This window comes from Martes martes (assembly GCF_963455335.1).
Source record: "Martes martes genome assembly, chromosome: 4".
Lineage (NCBI taxonomy): Eukaryota > Metazoa > Chordata > Mammalia > Carnivora > Mustelidae > Martes > Martes martes.
The window spans coordinates 163,957,069-163,971,533 of NC_137891.1; the positions used below are offsets into that span (position 1 = coordinate 163,957,069).

Here is a 14,465-nt window from a genome sequence, read left to right on the forward strand (position 1 = left end):
GCCTATTGCTGCTTTCCATCGTAGCTTTGCCATGGACACCCGCAGCCCACAGATGCCCATCTGCGAGCCATCACGAAACTTCAGAGCTTCCCGGGATGCACTCGGCCTTGGGAGTTGGTAATAGGTGGGAAAGGCAGTTGAGGCCCAGTTTAGCCAGTCCTCCTCTGCCCGGCACCCTGGAAATTGTAACCTCAGAGGCCCAGTAAGCCAGGCCACGACAGGGAACATGCAGCTGGGCCCCATGTGGAGCAGGTGGGTGTCTGTTGTTCTCTTGGTACCTTTGTGTGGTGTGGGCTTATCCCATGTGGCAATGCATCCCAAGGAAATGGTTTGCTTGATGTGTACCCTCTCCCCCCCAGAGTCTCACTCTGCCACTCAAGTGTTCTTGTCTTCTAAAGAACCGGCCTCCCCCCCGCACGACGCACCATGACATCCATCTCCACTTCACCCTCGGTGGCCGGGCAGAGCCTTAAGTGAATAGGATATGTGGGAGGCACGCATGCTGTGCCACTTTCCCTTCCCCAGACCAGATGAGTTACTTCCCCTGGCAGGAGGCCAAGTCTAATTAAGATCCATGTAAAATCTGTTAGGCCAGGGCTGCCCTAATTGCTTCAGGAAGAAGCATTAGCCCTCCACCGCGTGTTCATCCTGGACTGAGTAACTGGCAGGCTCAGGGCCAGCCAACATCTAGAGGTCAAGGTCCATTGAGTCCCAGGGAGGGAATATCCAGAATGGCAGAAGGCAAGAGAGAAACGGAGCTGAGCTGGTCATTGCCTGAGATGGAGCCAACCACCAGGACCACTCAGGCTCCTGACACTGTGGCAAGAGTGGAGGCAGACATAGTTCTGGAACGTGAGGGCCAGGGAAGCTGTCCTTAGTGTGCCTAAGGCATAGCAATTGGATACAGAAAGATAAATCACCAAATGAACTTGTGTTGCTTCCTCCGGATGACAGCTTCACTTCTTAAACCTGCAGAAGCCCACAGAAGGTGGTCTGGGGAGGAGAAGCAGATTGCGCTGTAAGCTGCTTGTTACAGTTTACAAAGTACCCTCTGTCTTAGTCTCTTTTAAGCAATCTGGCCACCAGTTGACATGGCCTGAAAGGGTGACAGAGGAAGGCAAAGGGTCTATCCTGTTCTGAGCTACAAACCCAGACTTCACCGCCTGCTCCGAGCCTGTCCTAGGGCCTTGGAGGTGGGCCACCAGCTGCCGAGAAGCAGCCTCCTCCCTTTACCTCTCCCAGAGCCATGCGGATGATTTCAAACGTGTCTGTTCCCTCAGTAAATAAACAAGATACAGATCTCCGGTAGGGCAGCCTTGTGATGAGGCAACCTCTGACTTTCATGTCTCTAGACTTGCACAGATATTGAGAAAAACAAGTTTACCTGCGTGGTGGTTGAGGGCAATCAAAGAAAGGAGGCAGGAGGAGGCAAAGAAAATGGAAGCCAGGGATTGCTCTGGCATGAATGCGAACTGGGTACTGACTGGGCACTAACACCGCATCAGTGTTTGTTTGAAACTAGGCTCCCGGGTACGAGGGTGTCCCACCACAGCGCCTTCGGGGGAAGTGCACTTCGGGGGAAGGTTTGCCATTGTCAGAGTCAGGACACTGGGCTCTGGCCCCAGCCCCAATTCACCATGGCCTCTTGGGCAGTCATTCTCACTGAGCCTCAGTTCCCTTAGCTGGAAGAAAGAGAAAGAACTCGTTCTCTGGCATAAAGCCAGCTTGCCCAGATACAGTGTTGAGTGCACAAATTGCTAGGCCCTGCCCCAGATGGGAGCTGAGAACTGGGACGCCGCCCCCCAACTCCATCGGGGGTAGGTCTGCTCTCTCTCAGCTCTCCTGGGACTACCCTCTTCTCAGCTGAGTTTCATACTCTTCCATTCCTATTCATATACTGTTGGCACGCCCTAGATTATGGAAGGCAATGTTCTAGAAAAGTCTTCTGAATGAAAGTTCTTTGATGGTTCCCAGAAGAAAGGTGTAAAAAGTGAGAGTGAAGGGGAGAAAGAAAGGGGGGAAGGGTGTATTTAGCTCTCAGTTCGAAGACAAAAGCCCCCCCCATCTAGTCCACATATGTATCTAGCAATTCTTTTTTTTTTTTTAAAGATTTTATTTATTTACTTTTATTTTATTTATTTACTTGACAGAGAGAGAGGGAGCATAAGCAGGGGGAGCAGGAGGAAGCAGGGAGAAATAGGCTCCCCACTGAGCAGGGAGTCCAATATGGGGCTCAAACCCAGGACTTCAGGATCATGACCTGAGCAGGCAGATGCCCAACTGACTGAGCCACCCAGGCGCCCCATGTATCTAGCCATTCTTAAAGGTGAACTCACTTCTTCTACCCCAGCATGGTAACCAGATCCCAGAGATCCTCAGGTGTAAACAGGGTCGCAGTCCTTCCTCCGCTTGCGCCTGGTTTATCATGGATTTATATCCAGGACAGAAGCCAACTTAAGCTGTGGGAAACCACAGAAAGAGAAATGCAAACTTTAAAAAATATATCTATTTACCACAGTATCTAATCATAAAAACCCAAATTAAAATCTGGAAACTAATACAACCTTTACTTAACCTTCACTCCCTTTGTATTATGCCCTGGGTAACTCCTCTTCAGCTGCCAAATTCCTGGACAGCTGGCAGGAGAGGGAGTTAAGGGAAGTGTTTACCAGGGGTTGGATTAAGGAAACCCCACCACAGTTGGATCTTCCCCTCAGAGCTTTGTGACTTAGTGTGAAGTAAATTCTCAGCCTTTTCAACTCACCCTTTTCAAATGAGAATGTCAAAATGCACTCCAAGGGCAAATGGAAATGCCTCCGAATTACTTAACACTTCCCCCCACTACACACACACACACACACACACACACACACACACACACACTACGTGTTTTTGGCCAGTGGTGACTCTGCTGACAAAAGTAACATTACCGGGGCGCCTGGGTGGCTCAGTGGGTTAAGCCTCTGCCTTTGGCTCAGGTCATGATCTCAGGGTCCTGGGATCAAGCCCTGCATCAGGCTCTCTGCTCAGCAGGGAGCCTGCTTCTCCTCCGTCTCTCTGTCTGCCTCTCTGCCTACTTGTGATCTCTCTCTCTCCATCAAATAAATAAATAAAATCTTAAAAAAAAAAATTACCTTCTCTGTCAGTTCCCCAAACTACATGAAACCCCAGTTGCCCTGGTCACAGTGAAGCCGGTCCACTGAGCTGGGGGCAGGCCTGGAACACCTAAACCCCAGATGCACACATCTGCCCATCTGCTCAGATCACTCTGCCCTCCTTGGTCTTTATAAAAATCTCTAACTTCCTTTTGAAATGTCGGGGCCTTATTTGGCCTTTTCAAGGGGAAGTCATGGTGTCAGCCAAGGACCTTTGACCGGGTTTTCTGGAGGTCCTAAAGACCTCTCAGCTTCAGTTACAGCTTCTTCCTGTGCTTTCCTTCATCTCTCCTCCCCACTTCAGCCTATCTTTTATCTGTACCCTTCCTTCCCTTAGTCACACCCAGCCTTCTTTCTGCACGTCAGACGGTATCTGAAGGGCTGCTGAGGTTGAACTCCCAGCCAAACTGCTCCCACCCACCCCTTGGACCTCAGCTTCTTCCTGACGGTCCTTGTTCCTCTGTTCACTCAGCAGCACTCCTGCTTCCCAGCTGCACCCCCCACCCCGCGCCCCCTCCTCCAGCTCCGGTCCCCACACAGATCCTTCTCCCTTCTCCTCCAGCCCTGACTTCCCCGACTCTGCCTGATGCAAGGGCCTGCTCTCCTCCCCACTCCCCTGGACCTCTGGAAGTCTCTTTGTGGCCCTGCTAAACTCCATTTTCTTCCTAAAACTCTCTTCCCTTTGGCCACAGTGGCTCACATCCTACTTTCTGACCACATTTCCCCTTTCTCCCTCAGTGCCTCCTGATTGAGGATTGCTCTGCATGGTACAGATGTTGCTGTAGCCATTTTTAAAAGTCTGTCAAAATGGCCAGGTCAGGAGCACCTCAGTGGCTCGGTGGGTTCAGCATCTGCCTTCAGCTCCAGTCCTGATTCAGGGGTCCTGGGACGGAGCCCTGGGGTGAGCTCCGCTCTCAGCAGGGAGTTGCTGTTCCCTCTCTCTCCACTCCTGCCCCGCTGGCTTTCTCTCTCTCTCTCAAATAAATAAAATCTTAAAAAAAAAAAAAGGCTCTGTCAATTGCCAGATGGCCCCTATTTCACTCCCTGCTTCTCTTCCCAGTCCTCACTCTCCTCTCCTCTCCCCCCTCCCTCTGCCCCCCAGACCACAGGCTCTCCTGTGCCCTGCAGCACCCTAAAGTATTGACATCACTTTCTTTCCTAAAGGCTGTTATTTTCAACTATTAACTCGGACATCTCTGTGATCACCTCCTCGCCTGCACTGCAGGCTCACTTTCCCTGAGACCTTCTGCACCACTTCATAACTCAGTGTCCAACACTGATGTCATTTTTACTTATTTGGTACATTTACCTTGCTTTCAAAAGGCTGAAGAAACTTCTAAAATTAAATATAATACAGGGGTGCCTGGGTGGCTTAGTTGGTTGAGCGCCTGACTCCTGGTTTTGGCTCAGGTCAGGATCTCAGGGTCATGACACTGAGAGCCCTGAGTGGGGCTCCATGCTCAGCAGGGAGTCTGCTTCCTCTCTCCCTCTGCCCCTACCCCAGCTCCAGCGTGTGCTCTCTCTCTCTAAAATAAATAAATCTATCCTTTTTTAAAATAAATACATCTTTTTTTTTTAAGATTTTATGTATTTATTTGACAGACAGAGATCACAAGTAGGCAGAGAGGTGGAGGGGGGGCAGGGGGGGAAGTGGAGCAGGCTCCCCGCCAAGCAGAGAGCCTATGTGGGGCTTGATCCCAGGACCCTGAGGTCATGACCTGAGCAGACGGCAGAGGCTTTAACCCACTGAGCCACCCAGGCACCCCTATAAATAAATCTTTAAATGTAATACAGAATAGGACAGTTTTCCATAGAAAGGAACTAGAAACAACAGGTAGAAGTTACCAAAAACATCCTAACACTGGACTCAGACGCCTGGGAGCAAGGGACTGTTGAGGGGTTTGGGCACCGGGTGCTGACTTGGAGCAGGGGACCTGGGTATTGCCCTCTCGGGATTCTGTGATCCTCTGACAATTAGAAACTAAACCATAGGGGTGCCTGGGTGGCTCAGTGGGTTAAAGCCTCTGCCTTCAGCTTGGGTCATGATCTCAGGGTCCTGGGATCGAGCCCCACATCGGGTTCTCCGCTCAGCGGGGAGCCTGCTTCCTCCTCTCTCTCTGCCTGCCTCTCTGCCTACTTGTGATCTCTGTCTGTCAAATAAATAAATAAATAAATAAATAATCTTTTAAAAAAAGAAAAGGAAAAGAAATTAAACCATAACAGCTCATCTAAAGGGAACAGAGACATTCAAGGCCCCTGAAATGAAGGCAATTCAAGGGGACCCAGCACTAGGTTAGGTGTTTGGCTGCAAAAAACTGAAACCAATTCTGGCTAATTAACTAGACAAGGAATCTACTTAAAGGGCTTCAGGCAACTCACAGTTGTCAGGAAGACTGGAGAAGCGTGAGAGAACGCCCCCGGAGCCGAGGAAGGGCAGGGAACTCCAGTGCCAGCAGCAGCTTTAGCAACAGGCCTGGGATGGTACAGACACGGACACAGAACCTGAACAGTCCCTGCTGGCTTAGGTCGCAAGCCCATGCCATAGCCGACAAGGATCAGAGACAATTTCTGGCCCTTAAATTATCTGTAGTAAGAAGCAGAACCCCACTTCCCACAGAAGTGCATAGAATGTCAGATTCCTCCAAATGTGAGGAAAGGAATTTAATTGGCTGAGTAGCCAAAAAATGAGATAGCCCCTACACGGTCATTCCACCATCTCTCAAGATAACCAGAGTTACAATTTAAATCACTGAGGGACTCGTGGCTGGCTCAGTCAGAAGAGCATGCAACTCTTGACCTGGGGGTTGTGAGTTCAAGCCCCAAACTGGGAATAGAGATTACCAAAAAAATAAATAAACTTAAAAAAAATGTCTTTAGGGGCACCTGGGTGGCTCAGTCAGTTAAGCATTCAACTCTTGATTTTTGCTCAGGTCATGATCTCAGGGTCCTGAGATCAAGCCCTGCCTTGGGCTCCATGCTCAACAGGGAGTCTGCTTGAGATTCTCTCTCTCCCTCTCCCTCTGCTCCTCCCTCAGAGCACGTCCACTCTCTCTCTGTCCCTCAAATAAATAAATCTTTTATCCATTTCTTTGAGAGAAAGAGAAAGCACAAGCAGAGGGAAGAGGCAGAAGGAGAAGCAGACTTCCTGCTGAGCAGGGAGCCTGACATGGGGCTTGATCCCAGAACCCCAGAGATCATGACCTGAGCTGAAGGCAAGACACTTAACCAAGTCACCCAGATACCCCAATAAATAAATCTTAAAAAAAAAAGACTCTGTTAGTCATTGGTTCCTCCTCTTCCCACCCACACTCCAGATCTAATCAGCCTTCAAAGAGTCTGATTAACTTGTTTCAGTCTCGAACATTTAGCCCTTCTTTCCATTCCCACTGCCACCATCTTTATTCAGATCCCTGTCACCTCACCACATTCATAACCAGTGTTCCTCCTATAACTGGTTTGTAGTGTGAAGCATTTGGGCCTCCTAAGGCCTTCTCTGTCTCAGCACCCAGGAGACTAGTTGGGGAGGAAATAAGATTCACATAAATAAGTATGGTGAATCTGCATATGAGAAACATACATACAGCAAGCAACATGTTACAGGGGTTAGGGGAGAGACATAGCTCCCAAAGTGGGTAATCACTATAAGATGGGTAATCACTTCAGAAAGGTACAGCAACTAGCCAGGCTTTGAAGGAGAGATTGGACTTAACAGCCAAGGATAAACAAGAGAGGATCCAAGGCAGATGCAGCAGGATAACAAAGGTAGAGGCAGGAGTGGAGGGCTTGTCTGAGTTGCTGAGTGGCTAAGTCTACCTAGAGAGGAGGACATCGGATCTCAAATTTTAGTGTGCATTATTGGATGTGAAGATTTCCGAGCTCCACTTCTGATTCTATGAAGCAAAGCCTTCCACTTCCATGAAAGCAACTTGTTCCCATACCACACTTTAAGACACACTGCTTGGAGGGTTTGAGTAGAGAACCTGAAAGAGATCCAGCTGGAACATGAGTTGGAATCAGATCAGTGTCAGCTCTGGAACCTTTTCTGCTTGTGAATCAAAAGTTTTCTTAGCAGGTAGATTATGAGATCATAACTGTATTTTTAATCCATTCATGAGTGGACGAGTAAGATGGTTTTTATCATGAATCAAATGAGAGAAAGAAGGCCTCAACTGGATTGGCAGCAGTCAAAATGAAAAGGCAAGTTAAGGGTGGGAGACCCTTCTTCCTAGAATTTGCAGGGCTCAGTGACTGATAGGTGCAGGGAATCAAGAAATGATCAAACTTATCCTGCTTATTCTAGGTGCCCAATTTGAGTAGCTGAAAAATGGTGGTAGCAACCACAGCAATAGAAAAATTCAGGGCAACAACCAATTTGGGAAGGACATTAATCTGTCTTGTAGACATGCTGACTTTCAAGTACTACTAAGACATGTGGGAATAACCGTCAGACAGTTGGAAAATGGAGTTCTGCAGAGCAGTCTGGGCTGGTGTGCTAGACAAGAGACTCAGGACGTAGCAGTAGGCAGCATGGATAGATGTGACCAATTAGAGAGGGAGGCTGGGAATACAGCCCCAGAGAAAGCACACACATTAGGGAGCAGGAGAATGAGGTTTAAAAAAGGAGAGAGATGGAGAAGAAACAATCAGAAACCTGTGAAACCAAATGATACAATGCCCAGAGGGGCGGGGGGGGGGGAGGACCAAGGAGGAGAATCCTCACGAAGTTGGGAAAAGGACTACACTTGGAGAACCACAGGTATAGAGGCCTCCTCAAGAAGTTCAAGTGCGAAAGGTAGGAGAACAAAAGTATCTTGCATGGAGGACAAAGGCAGATTCTATTTTTAGAATGAGAAGAGACCAACTGTGATCTTTGGGAAAAGGGGAAGCCTCCTGGGGGAGCTGGAAATCAAAGAGAGTGAAGGAATGAAACAAGCCTACCTCCTATGGAGCCAGGTGCTTTCACATATGAATGAAGGTCCATTCTCTGAGATAGGCACTACCTTGTTGTTTTTGTTGTTGTTGTTGTTGTTGTTTCTGACAGGGAAATTGAAGCTTTTACCATGGCTATAGAGGGACCTTTGAAAAATGTAAATCAGATCACGTCACCACCTGCCCCCCCCCCCAATAGCCTATCATTGCATTTCTAGTAATACGTGAGGAAACCTGGGCACAAAGAGGATGATTCACTTGTGGAAAGTCAGTTAGCAGGGAGCAGATTTGAAGCTAGGCACTGCATCCAGAGCCTGCACTCCTAACCAGAAATCCAAATCCCTTACCTTGGCTTACAAAGTCTTAAGTGCTCTGGCTCTTGCTTCCTCTCCCACCTCTTGGCATACCACTGTCCTGTCTTACTGGCTTCTCAGTTTTTCCAAACTGGCGAGCACATTTCCACCAGGTCCTTTGCACAGTTACTTCTAATCGCGGTGCTCCTCTCCTAGTTTTCACAAATTGGCTTTATGTCATTGATCTCAGCTCAGATGTCACCGTCTCAGGACATCCCTGATCATCCAATAAAAAGCCACCCGGTCACTATCACATCACCCTATTTTAATTCTCTGAAGGACCTTTATCATTTTCTTGTTTGTTTTCGTACGGACTCCCGCCGCAAGCAGATTTATGGATCGCCAGATCAGGGAGCTGATCATCTCCTTGGTCACCGCTGTGTGTTCCAGAGCCTGGGAGGCGGCCTGACGCACGGAGCAGGCTCAGTGAGTATTTGTTTAAAGAATGAATGGCTCCAGTGACGAAGACACCCCAAGACGCAGACCCGGAGTAGCCCGGGCGCGAGCTTAGCGAGCGCGGGAGCTCGCCGGCCGCGAGGCATTCTGGGGGTTGTAGTTCCGGGCGCGTCCGCGGTGGCGCAGGCCTACGTCGGCCGCGCTCTCTATGCACTGGGAGGACAGAGCGGCCGGGCTGTTGCCATGGCTTCTCGGTCCCGCCGCGGCAGGGAGGCGGCCACGCTAGGCGCCCGATAGTTTGGGCGACGAGGCGGGCCGGGAAGCGGAAGAAGTCCGGTGCTGTGGGTCCCGGAGCCTGGGGCGGAGCTCGGGGGCGCCCGGAACCCCGGAGAGCGGCGGGGAGCCGGGGAAGCGCTTCCTTCCCGATTTGCCGAGTAGCGCCCATCTCCCCACGCCCACCCCCACTGCTCCGTGAGTAAAGGGTCGTCACCATCCCCATTTTCCCGCTGGGCTGACAGGCTTGAAGAAGCTAAGCGGCTTGCCTGAGGTCGCTCACCTGGGAAGTGGCAGAGCCCGTCCTAGAGCCCGGGACTGCCCCTTTGGCGTCCCCCCAACCCCGCCGGGCCACCCCCACCCCCACTCTGGGCAGCCCTCACTCTCGCAGGGGGTGGGGGGGTTGGGGGCATTCTGATGAAGCCTGGGTGGGGTCTTTACATTCCTCTGGCCCGACGCCCCCGTCGGTGGTGTGGTCTGGCTTGCCACACTTAACGCCACCTCTGCACAGCCTGGGGTCGGGGTTGAGTGAGGTCTCAGGGAGAAAAGTTCCACCACCTTCCACTGAGAGTCTGAAAGGAGGGACTAGATAAGACAGAGTTGCGTTCGTACAGCATCAGGACGTGATGAAAGCAAAAGGACATTCCATGTGGGGAGATTCGGTTAGCCTCGTTTAGCCTCTGGTTTAATAGATGTGGAAACGGGTTCAGAGACATGAAGTAACTAACTGTCCTAGGTTTACAGGGTTTATGGGTGGACTGAGGATTCCAACCTACAATTCTCTGCCTTCAAAACCTATGTGCTTTATATGCTGCCATGTTGGGGGGTTTTTTGTAGTTGTTGTTGTTGTTTTCCAATTTACCAGAATTTCTACTTCCATGGTGGTTGCAGGTGTAGACTAGTCATTCTGGGAGCATGGGCCCCGGCCCAGCAACATCAGTGTTAACTGAGAACATGTTAGAAATTACCACTATTCGGCACCACCTCGGACCTACTAAGTTTGAAACCTAGAGGGGAGCCCAGCATTCTGCAATTTAACAAGTCCTCACGTGATTCGGATACACACCAACATGTGAGAACTACGGGTGATTGATGTAGGGATCATGGTAAAGTTCAGATAATTTCAGTTGGTCTGGGGAGAGACCTGCATTCCTTTTTTTTTTTTAAGATTTTATTTATTTTTTATTTGAGAGAAAGAGAGCGAGAGAGAACAAGCAAGAGGAGGGGCAGAGGGAGAGGAGGAAGCAGACTCCATTCTGAGCAAGGAGCCCTATGTGGGACTTGATCCCAAGACCCTGGGTCCTGACCTGAGCCAAAGACAGCCGCTTAAGCTGCTGAGCTGCCCAGGCTGCCCAGGATTGTGCATTCGTAGCAAGCTCCTGGGTTATGTTGCTAGTGCTGGTCCACAGATCACACTTTGGGTAGCAAGGTTGTAAACTACACCTTAGAGCAGCTCTTCTCAAACTTGGACGCTCATCAGAATTACTTGTGGAACTTTTAAAAACAGGATACCCAGGCCCCACCCCTGACCGAATGAATCAGACCTTTTGGGCGGTGGCAGCCGGGAAAAACCCACCAGGTGATTGAACATGCGGTAGTGTGGGGTCAGGAGTCAGGCAGTGATAGATTTGAATCCCAGCACCTCCAGGCATCAGCTGTGTGACCTTGGGCAAGTCACGTCCCATCTCTTGCTCATATTTTCTTTATTTACAAGATGAGTAGAAGTAATTGCTGGCTTGCCTGGTAGTGGAAGGGTTCTGTGAGACATGTGCAAGTGTGAGACGTGTGCAATCACCTGGCCCAAAGGGTGTTCCACAGACACAGAGATTGGGGAGCCTGGCCAGGCCGACTTGGAGAGATCTGTGCCAGAGTCTGGTGGAGGGGAGCTGGCAGTTGTAGCCCCCAAGCCTGCCACAGCTCCCGTCTGTGTGCTCCTGCTCCCACAGCCAGCAGCTCTGGGCATGGAAGCATGGCGGTGAGCCACTCGGTGAAGGAGCGGACCATCTCCGAGAACAGCCTCATCATCCTGCTGCAGGGCCTCCAGGGCCAGGTGACCACCGTGGACCTGCGGGATGAGAGCGTGGCCCGCGGCCGCATAGACAATGTCGATGCTTTCATGAACATCCGCCTCGCCAATGTCACCTACACAGACCGCTGGGGACATCAGGTCGAGCTGGATGACCTCTTCGTGACCGGCCGCAACGTCCGCTATGTCCACATCCCCGACGATGTGAACATCACGGCCACCATCGAGCAGCAGCTGCAGGTCATCCACCGGGTGCGCAACTTCGGCAGCAAAGGCCAAGGCCGCCGGGAGTTCCCCTCCAAAAAGTACAAATGAGCCTTCTCCTCGGCCAGCCCCTGTCCCCACTCAGGTTCCTCCGGAGTTCTACTGAGCCAACCCCTCCTGCTCCCCTCCCTGCCCAGAGCCCAGAAAGAGAGCAGGGCCAGCCCAGAGACCGGGGTCTTGGACAGACATCCCCGTCACAGCTGCCTTTCAGACTCACGCTGGGATCCCACTTATCTGTCTGTGGCCTTGATCATTTACATCGGGATCTGATGTACGGATTGCGGGCATCTGTCAAGTAGTCGTCGGCCCTCTCCTGGTGCGGGTGTAGTAGCGTACTCAGACTCAGCCACCGCTGAGTGTTCGGGTTTCTCACAGTTGTGTTTGCTTTCTCATAAAACTTGGATATAAACAAGTCCATGCCTCATGCTTTCCTTGATGTGTGCTGGGCTCCGTGTGGGTCCAACGTGGTAGACAGTGGCTTAAACTTGGGAGCACACTGGAATCCCTCGACCCACATTAGCTATTCAGATTTAATTGGTGTGGGGTGTAGCCTGGACACTGGGATTCTTTTTAAGTTTCTCAGGTGAGAGGCACCTGAGTGGTTCAGTCATTAAGCCTCTGCCTTTGGCTCAGGTCATGATCCCAGGGTCCTAGGATCAAGTCCCTCATCAGGCTCCCTGTTCAGAGGGGAATCTGCTTCTCCCTCTCCCTCTGCTGCTCCCTCCTGCCCTCCCTCTTTCTCTGTCTCAAATAAAAATCTTTAAAAAAAAAAAATTCTCGGGCAATACTACTAAGCAGCAAAGTTTGAGAATCGTAGGTGAGTGCTTCAGTTTGGCCTGATGGAAAGTGGCTTTTCTGGTCAGATTTCCTGTTGAAGAGGCTGTTCATCTCCTTGCTCTTTCCTGAGGTAGAGAGGTTGAGGTAATCCTGGGCCCTCCCCTTGAGTGTGGGAGCTTATCCAACAGGAAGAAATCAGGCTCTGATTCTGAGAAGTTTTGGGATCTTCAGGAAGAAGGGGCTCTCGGGGGCAGAAGCCAAGTCTTTGCCATAGCTGCCATGCAGCGTACCAGCCCCACCACGGGCAAGCGATGGTCTCAGCCAAAGCAGCTGTGTCCTCATCAAACATCCAGAGAGCCGATGCCACAAGGCGGGCCTTCTGAGCACACACTGTCGAATTAGATTTGGTCCCTTCCGGAGTGGGGCTTCCCATCCAGTGGAGGAGGAGGCCAAGATCCAAGACCTCGGGCTGAAATCCAGCCTGAGGACCGCTGCACCCAAGTCTCGAGTAAGGCAGGGGCGTTTGACCTTCAGATGCTTTCGTTTCTCCAGGGAGACTTGAGAGGAATGTGTTCACTTGGGCAGTAGCAGCCCGAGGCATCCAGTCACCTCCCCTCCCAGTCTTTGTCAAAGTGTGGTCCTTGAGCAACCTCATCAGAACCAACTGGGACGTGTCTGGAAAAGCCGCTTTGCTGGCTCCCCCTTCCCCAGATGTGAACCAGAATCCAGAACCCAGGAATCTGCATCATTAACACACACACACACACACACCATGACTCTTTTGAATACTGTTTATTTCATCGCCTACAGGTCGCAGAAGTCCCTGAGACTTGACCTTTGCCTTCAGGAGAGTACAGAGGGTTCTAGCAGGGAGAAGACAACTCTGAGTTTCCAGGCCCCTCTGACAGCCCCAGTTAAGGGGAGCGACACCACTGCTCTGAGAAACCAGAAGGCAAACACAGAAAGGAGGTCCTCACTGTGGAGATGTCCCTGCGCTTGAAGTAAGCAAGGAGGGCCACCCCGTCTGGAGTGACGAATGCGGGGGGAGTCCCACAGCAGCCTCCGTTTCAGATGTTTCCAAACGTGAAGAGGGCTGATGCTGGGGGTTTGGCCTAGAGATGACCAAGAGGTCCAGTTCTATTAAACGGTGTGCCAGCGACTTCCGCAGCCTCTGCAGAGCAAGGGAGAGCCCCCAGGCTGGGGAGGGAAGCTAGCAGGCTAGCTCAGACTGCTGAGACTGAGGCACACGTCCTCCTTCCAGAAGCATTGTGCACCAGACCCGGCAGGCCCACTGTCGTCCCCATGTGAGGCACTGAAAGGACAGAGCAGGAAGGGAGACAGACCTGCTGAGATACACTCCTGCTGAACCCTTGGGGTAGAGCACAGCTAAGTCTTCAAACCCCAGGGATAGGGGTATTTTGGCATCTGGTCCTGGATTGCTGGGAAAAGCTGTCAGGGGCCCAGGAAGTATTGGGGGCCAGGAGAGCTTAGTGCCCATCAGGCCATAATGAGCCAGATTTCCCCAATGGCTACCCACCATTCATTCCACTAAGCTGTCTCTGGTTACAATGCCAGCTACTGAAGGAACGTCAGGATGGACAAGGGTCCTTCCCCTGGAAAGCTGACATTTCAGAGGGGAAGACTGACAATTAAAAAAGTAAAAATTCTTACAGATGTCATGAAGGAAATAAACAAGGTACTTGAGAGAGAACGCAGAGGTGGTTTTATTTTGGAAAGTATGGTCTGAAGAAGTGAAATGTAAACCAAGGAGTATGCTGTTTAAAGACCAAGGGAAGGCAGAAAAAACTGCCAGTGCAAAGATCCTGTGGTGGGAACCCGGGAGGTGGGGGGGCAGGAACAGGACCACTGTGACCATCAGAGGGGAGAGAGACAACTGAGGCTAGAGAAGGGGACAGGACTGGGGCAAATGATGCCAGGCCTTGTGCGTGAGGAGTATAGCTGGTTCCGGTTTCCAGTGAACTTGAATTTTTCCTAACTCTGCAGAGTTCCTACTTCACCCAATTCAGCCAGAGTAGCAGAAACTCAATGCCGCTGATTCAAAGTTCTCCCTTTCCTTGGAACTGGTTGAATTCTAGCGCATTTCCCTTGAAGATGGCCATCGTGGGAAAGGCGGTCTAGTCTGGTGCTCATCCTGTCACACTAGCATCGCTGAGATGTCCTCATTTCCTTCTGGCCTTTTGTGATCAGCCCACTCAGGCTGCCACCCAGTCACTCCTCCGTGACACACAGACCCTTTCAGGAGTAACCCATACACCTCTCTTGGCATTCAGA

The 14,465-nt window shown here is 51.0% G+C and overlaps 1 protein-coding gene across 1 annotated transcript; it reads left to right on the forward strand.

The window, feature by feature from the left end:
• The first annotated feature begins 8,862 nt into the window (after window positions 1-8,862).
• Window positions 8,863-11,808, forward strand: LSM10 (LSM10, U7 small nuclear RNA associated). The gene is made up of 2 exons (XM_080801375.1): window positions 8,863-9,304; window positions 11,053-11,808. Exon 2 carries the CDS (start codon window positions 11,076-11,078, stop codon window positions 11,445-11,447), a length of 372 nt encoding a protein of 123 aa, XP_080657501.1. The 5' UTR covers window positions 8,863-9,304; window positions 11,053-11,075; the 3' UTR covers window positions 11,448-11,808.
• Window positions 11,809-14,465: the final 2,657 nt, after the last annotated feature.

Bases quoted from the DNA above. Each gene is read 5' to 3' on its own strand.
- LSM10 (XM_080801375.1), top strand. From the start codon at position 11,076: ATGGCGGTGAGCCACTCGGTGAAGGAGCGGACCATCTCCGAGAACAGC.